Here is a 7,401-nt window from a genome sequence, read left to right as displayed (position 1 = left end):
TTTTTCCCTTCGGAAGTGAAAAGGACCTCTTAAACGGTTCTATTTTTCTCCTTCTTATTTCAAATTGACAAAGTAAAACACTAATTAAATTATTTATATCAGACATTTACTTACAGGGATGACACATTTTGTACACAAAGCAAGTGAAACATCTGACACATTTTATAGTGTCAGGTGCAGTTAAGAAAGTGTAATATAAGTCAACATCTAGAGGCTAAAAAACCCAAAAAACTTGCTGCAATATTTCATTATCAATTTTATTTTCTACCATACACCAAATGTACAGCACAGAACACAATTTTGTTGTTTTGATGTAAGAAATATTAATTGTATGAAGAAACAGTATACAAACTACTCCAAATTAAAAAAATGCATACATCATTGCTCTTTACAAAAGGTCTAATTTACAGTATAGCTCATCAATGCATTTAAACACAAAAAGAAAGGAAAACTGAAAGAAAAAAAAACTGCACATTACAAAACACATCAAGTACAAGGGAGGCAAATAAATACAAACGTACTTCACAGAACATCCTGAGCAAACAACCAAACACAGATAAATTAACCTGAAGCCATAGTAAATCATAATAATAAATACATAGGTCAGTAAGAGATTTTTTTTTACTTAAATAAAATATATAACAAATTTGTTAAAATATTTAGTAAATTAAATTTTAGTCTTTGTAATGAGTGGACTCATTTTGTATGCATTTAACAATATAACAAATGTTTGCATTTTGTGTTTTTAGCAAGAACAATAACTTTAATAGCAAATTTTTGTTTGGTGTTCTCCTATTTATATTAGACAGCACATATGGTAGCTTTTGAAAAATCAATTTAAAAATAAACACAGCTCCTAAGAACATACATTTTCCCCTGTCTAAACTAAAATCGGAGAGTTGAGTCAACCTCCCAACAAAAAGCAAGCCCCACCTAATGCAGAACAGTGACCACAGTGCATGAGAGTTGAATCACTTCTGAATAGTACTTTTGTGCAGAAACAGTAATAATATAATTGTATATGTCAAGCCTGTGAATGCCATCATATTCAATCTAAATATAAATGCGGCTAATAAAAATAAACACTTTCATTATAGCACGGAAAAATTAAACACACGCTAGATCCATGTATACATTTACACTGAGGCACATATGCACATGAGGTGTGTGTGCATACAAAAAAGGCAGTTTAGCTGGTTGTTTATACCTTATTCTTAAAAAAAATAAATATAAAAAAAACTTTTGAAACAATGCTTAATTACTTACAATCCCTGAAATAGACATTGCCTCTGTTATAGCAACTGCTAGTTTCTGACAGACTCAGAAATTCCACACCCAGGCTAACCAGATACCAAGGTGCACGCTGGCACCTCTGTGCAAGTGCTGGTCTGTCCACACCTCCACCTGTCTTACACTCTGTAGCACTTGGTATCCTACCAAGAGACTGGTAACAAACTCAGTATCAGCCTAGTCTTAGTGAAGAAGGATAGAAGAAACCAGTCACGGCGTTGCTACCAGTCATTCCAAGAGACAAGCAACCACCGTCAGGCCAGAGGAGTATTATTCCCCTCCAGACCACTGCCTTCTCAGCTGCCGTTAAGTTCAAACCAGTATTAAATGCCATTTCAGGGGAGATGTGTTCGACTCGTTATGTAAAAAGCCTTTAGCTTGGGATGTGCTTGCATTTTTCAAATCCGAATCCATAGCAATACTGGTCACTTGTGTCAAACCTCAACGTCTCATACTAAAAAAGTACCAGTACCTGCCTAATTACCCTTCTTTTTTAGAGATAATTGTCATTTCCCTTCATGAGCTAACTCTGAACAAAAACTGCAGTGGTAAAATAAATCTGAAGTCCTCTTGAAACATTTTAAATAATCATTCTCATAGACTAAATCACACAGCCAAGTCAAGTGCTTTGCTGATTGCTATATTTCATTATTGCTAACGTATTCTTCAACACACTGTTTTCCAGCATACTGTGCTTTTAAGAGCCCAAGTTCCCCACTAGTGGGCACCATTTATCTTCTCATTCCATGCATCTTCACATCTCATGTTACTGCAAACCCATTTCTGATACAAAGCCATTATAAAAAAGCAGGATGTGAGGAAAATAAAACTAGAACCACGGTTCAGTCATTTGTTACTTTCATAGGTTTTTTTTTATCTTCCTGTACAAACCCAGCAAGTTATTTAATTTACAGTATAACTTTCAGTCTATTTAAAATCCTGTTGGAAAATAAATTAATAAACACATTTGTAAAAATATGGCAGGCCGCAAAAATGCTGTTAAAAGATAAAAAAACCAACTCTTTGATTAGAAATAAATAAAAAATATAAAAAATAGTTGCACACACTTTTTACATTCACTTTACAAAAACTGAGTGCAAAAGAAGAAAAAAAAAGAAATTGTACTGAAATAAATACAGTATACTAACAGAGTGCATTGCTGTTAATACAAATAGTCTGTTGTGGTTTTATTCTTTTTTTTTATGTCAGCTGGGAAAAAATTAGTGCAATGTTGCAATTGTAAATGCAGCATGGCAACCTACACCCCTTAGCAGTACATGAACTCCTAACAGATCCATCTGGAGTTTACTGCTGTTAAGTAATTTCTGTTGCCCAGCAGCTTTCACATCCTACACATGGATGCCCTTCACTGCCTGTTTGATACTTTCCAGCAGAGCTTTGCATTCGGGGGAATAGTCCCGTTCCAGATTGCTGTACATGTCTGTGAGTGTATTTACATATGCTTCGAAATTCTGCTCACTGATTGGCCCCTAAATGAAGACAAAACAGATTATAATTGTAAGAGATAAAATTAAGGCCAAAAAAACCCAAACACCCAACCCCAAAGCATGGAAAAGTAGCGATATGGCAACTGGGGAGAAGTCATAAACAGGGCATCCATCCATATTAATGGAGGGGTTGTGGAAATGACAGGAGTTGCAGTGCTGGGGTGATCCACGCACTCTCCAAGCAAGTAAAAGAGTTGGATATATTATGGTTACTGTAGCTTTTTTTTTTTTGTTGCTTATTTGGCTCTGAGATTGTGGCTGACATTCCCCCTAACTGTCCTTACTTAATCTTTTAGTGGCGTTCTTGACATTTGGAAAGGGGACTGGAAACCCAAGTACCTCTGTGGATTTGGCCTGTGTTTGCAAGCAAGGTGTGAATTTTTTTGAGAAGATAGAGCTTTTTTTGGCTTCAGAAAAATTGCCTGTATGAAACAGTTTAAAGTTTTGATTTGGGAGCAGAGCAAATAAGGATTCTCAGTGTGAAATTTTCACTCTTTGTGCGGGGTGGATGTTCAGATAGGGAGGGACGGAGAAAAAGCCTGCCTTGCACAGTGTGGTACAGGGTAAAGATACCAGGACTGGCTCAGTCCTGGAAGCAACTGTGCCTGCCATCACAGAGATTTCATGATCCAGCATCTCTGCAAAGTAAATCAGGCTAAAAGAGCTCTCTGCTACTGTAGCTCCAGTGCTCCTGCTGGTCCCTGAGCTTGCTCATCTGCTTCAAGTGCTGGCAAGACAGTCTCAAAGAAGGTGCAAAGCTGCTGGCTGTGGTCTTACCATCTGTGGAAGCTGAATGTCAGCAAGACTGGAGATAAGGGCTTGGCTTAAGCCAGCTAACTCCTTCAACAGGCTCTCGTTGTTCTGCTCTATGAGTTTGTTCTCTTCTTCTATTGTTTTCAAATTGCTCTCCATAGATGTAATCTAAAAGACAGGCACGCACAAACACACAGACAAGCAGACCCTTGGCAGCATTGTAACTCCAGTTTGAACCCAAAATGTAAGTTGGGCAATTATGAGAGGGGCTACAACAGATCTGAAACTCAGCTATGTTTTTCTAGGAGAGACATAACTACTCCCCCAAATATTCAGAGCAAAGAAGAGGTTGTATTTGCTCTGAACTGATGGACTTCGCTGCTTGTTCATGGAGAAACCTTGTGGCAGGAAGGCACTGGAGGGTGGCCCACAATGGGAGGAGGGAATTGAGCTTAGGGGGAAAGGTCATTGTGGAGCTGGGATGGAGAGTGTGGCCGCAGGGCTGGCAGAGGGAAGGAGAAAGAAGGTTGATGTTTACATTGCTGTCCTGCTCTTACAGCATCCCTGCTGATTGACCACAATAGGAAGGGCACGGGTATTAGCTGTTGTGCTGCTTTCCCGCCCTGCTGCTGGGTGAGCTGTGGGCTGGCTGGGATTAGCAGCAGGGCTGGCACTGGAAACAATAAGAGAAAAATAGAGTGGAAAGGAAACTGATATGAGAGGTTGAGTGCACAGTGATCATCACAAAGATGATCTCAAAAATGGTATCTTTTTAATGTAAGAGCTCTGGAATATATTCAGCTCTGAAGGCTTATATGTCAAAGCAGTGCTGAAAAAACATAAACAGCAACTGCAGGGCCTGGTTTCCTCCTGCCCTTCTCCTTTCCCTGGGAACACACAGTGGGGCAAGGCCAAACCAAGGGCTGGCATCCCTGTGCCTGACCACAGCTCTGCAAGGCACATAAGGGTGCAGTAACATCCATGATTGTTATGCCCACCCTATCCTTATTAGTATGCACCTCTTTGCACTACTTAATTGCCTCCTGCTGTGGCCACTTTACTTTCTTTCCTCACACACAGCAAAACTCCCCATGTGAGAAACCCCTTTTTGTCTGCCTGCCATCCACCACAACCTCTCCTCTGGAGGGTGTTCATAGCAGCCCAACACCTGGCTGGGATGGATTAAAAGGAGGTAGGGGAGTTATTGCTTCTGTTGTAGTTCAGTTCAGGCTTTGCTGGTCAGACTGCCTTCACTAGGGAGCAAGTCTGGGGAGAAGAAATCTGACTGCATAAATCGGGCAATCTCTGTACAAACAGCACAGTGATCACCAGAGAGAACTAAGTGTCCTGAGGCACAGAGCACAGCCCTCCTGCAGTGCAATTTGAGATGGATATCCCCACAGCCGTTTCAGTTTAGATCCAGCAAAGGTGGCATAGACTTCTCCTTTATTTAGACCATACATGTAGTGTTTTTTACAAAACCAGCACGAATCAACACTACGCATTCCAATGTAGTACAAATACAGTGGGGTGTGGTTACACTCAGTTTGGTTTAGATCAGTTTAGACTTACATTCCGTTCCCAGATCTCATTTAAACTCCTATTCAAAAAATATTGAGTAAGTTTCTGCTCTTGCTTTTACACAGTCCACCCAGGTTAGCTTCCAGGTGCATGTAGGAGTCTCTGTAGGAATGAACCTATGCAGCTCACTCCATAGAACCACTATCAGCATCTTAAAGGTAATTTAACCTCTGCAGTATACAAAATAATGAAAGAGAATAACTCCTCTAACCCCCATCAAACACCTCTGCTACACAAATTAGCAAAAGGCATACATTCTTTACCAGGTGTTGCCTGGAGGCAAAATTCAAACTATTTGGATAACTGACAGTGGGTGAACCAGGCAGATTTTCCTAGGTACACATAAGAACAAAGTCAACTTGCATTAAGAGTTGGAGTGTGCTAGTAAGAGGTAATATCCTCCCTAAAAACTCAAGTCATAAGATCTGCATGGTTTGGTCAACAAACGCTTGGTCAACAAAGGAAAATGAATGTTTTGTTTTGTAAATATGGTTTTTTTCAGCTCGCCAAGATTAGCTCCCAGCTGCCCTGAATTTGTCATTCACCAGATCTTTAAGACAATACCAAGGAACCTGCTGCTGATTTACAGAAAACAAACAAGCAAGAGCTTGACAAAAAAGCATGTAGGATTTTTGGTACTTATAAGTGTCACAGAACGATGGAAAAACTAGTGCACGGGAGACTAGATGTGTTTAAACATAGCATTTACACAGTATTTAATTTATTTATCATGCTTAAACGTAGCATAAGAAAAGGTAAAACTTTCACATTAATGTCATACCTGAGTCTGAAGTTTCATCATGTCAGCTTCAATTTTAAGGTTGGATTCATTCAGTTCTTTTATTTCCTCATCCAAGTGTCTTATTTCTTCATCACTCTCAATACCTGTAAATAGTTGAAAATAACAATATCCTATTTAAAGTGTCCACATGTAAATGGATGTATGACTAACAAGCTACGTTACCCGTTACTGAACAAGGGGAAGATAACAAGTATTTAATCAAATGTTTGATCCTTAAATTGTCTTTTACTTTGCTTTTACTGTCAAAATTGTGTCCTACCTGTAAAACATCTATATGAGCTGAAACACGGAAGAGGCTATCTTAGTCCTTGAGTTTCACAATTCCTTCTTTTTTTCCCATTGCAACATGCAATTACAAGCAGGAGGGTGCAGAAAGGAAAAATTGCCCAGAAAGAGGAAAGTTTATCATAAAATATAAGGGCATTTTTGCAGTGTTTGGGTATGGGCCTCGGGTTGGGGTTTTTGTTTGTTTTAAAAAAATATAACAGCAAACCTTCTCTTTCAGAAAACACCCCAGGGTAACATCTTCACTGGTATAATTACTGACTTTAATAAGCTCATTTGTACTTCCTTCTGATCTTGCAAGAATTTCTGTGGGGCCAAACCTCTGTGCAGAATAACTTCAATAACCAGAGCCTTAGTTATATCTGATAAATAGTGAAGTTTAAGTAACAGCAAAAACAAAATTATCAGAAAGCTAGCAAGCATTACAGAAAAAAAAAAAGGAAGGTAGATTTTTACATTCCACCAAGTTAGATAGAAAAAAAAAAATCAGCTCTTTAGTGGAAGTCTTGTCCTGAAAAATACAGAGCAGTTACAGCTGCTGGCAATACATGTCACTCTTTCTGCTTAGGATCACTCTGAGACCAACTCTGCCTGGAGATTTATGCCACAGTTGTTAAAACCTAGAGCTCTGAACTGAGTCTGCTGGGGAGCCAGCTTGGGAAATGTGTAAGCAGCCGTTTTGCTCAGCAGTTGGAGGCTAAAGACTAAGTTTCCTGAATCCTGGCTCAATGCTCAACTTTCTAAAGCACATTGTATAAGAAAGGAGACTCCTGCACATTTCCCCCTGTAACTATTTGGTAATTGTTGCTTTGCACTTGGGTTAGCAAAATTACCTAAACACTGCATAGATACTAAACCATGTAGGATTCAAGTTAGGGAGATGAGTCAATTTCTGACCACAATATTTCTCCCTTCTCACCTTAGTAATTAGCTAGCCAAGTCCTCCTAATCTGTAACTAATAATTTATTAATAGCAACAGTATTGAAAGCATTTCCAAATAAAAAAATAATGCTCTCAGACAAGAGAATACCCTCAACATTGGTTTATCATGATGTAAATGAGAATAATTTTTTAATTTCTCATGCAAAGATTTTTGTTATTTAAGATTTTTTATTACTAGAGACAACTGAAAGCAGTGAGAATTAATGCCAGAATGGCATAAAGGGGCATAAGTATAAATG

At 38.8% G+C, this 7,401-nt stretch overlaps 1 protein-coding gene across 3 annotated transcripts in view; it reads right to left on the bottom strand.

Annotated features, from left to right (window-relative positions):
• Nucleotides 1-248: 248 nt before the first annotated feature.
• ST18 (ST18, C2H2C-type zinc finger) overlaps nucleotides 249-7,401 on the bottom strand; it is a 169,355-nt gene continuing 162,202 nt past the window's right edge. For all 3 annotated transcript variants that reach the window (XM_027673985.1, XM_027673992.1, XM_027674001.1), the window contains 3 exons: nucleotides 5,914-6,017; nucleotides 3,576-3,719; nucleotides 249-2,780 (listed from right to left, as the gene is read on the bottom strand). In XM_027673985.1, the coding sequence (XP_027529786.1) occupies nucleotides 2,640-2,780; nucleotides 3,576-3,719; nucleotides 5,914-6,017 (389 nt within the window). In that variant the 3' untranslated portion in view covers nucleotides 249-2,639. The remainder of the gene's footprint in view (nucleotides 2,781-3,575; nucleotides 3,720-5,913; nucleotides 6,018-7,401) is intronic.

This window comes from Neopelma chrysocephalum, unplaced genomic scaffold (assembly GCF_003984885.1).
Source record: "Neopelma chrysocephalum unplaced genomic scaffold, ASM398488v2 Primary Assembly neopelma1_22, whole genome shotgun sequence".
Taxonomy (NCBI): Eukaryota; Metazoa; Chordata; class Aves; order Passeriformes; family Pipridae; genus Neopelma; species Neopelma chrysocephalum.
This window is presented reverse-complemented; position numbering and strand designations above follow the sequence as displayed.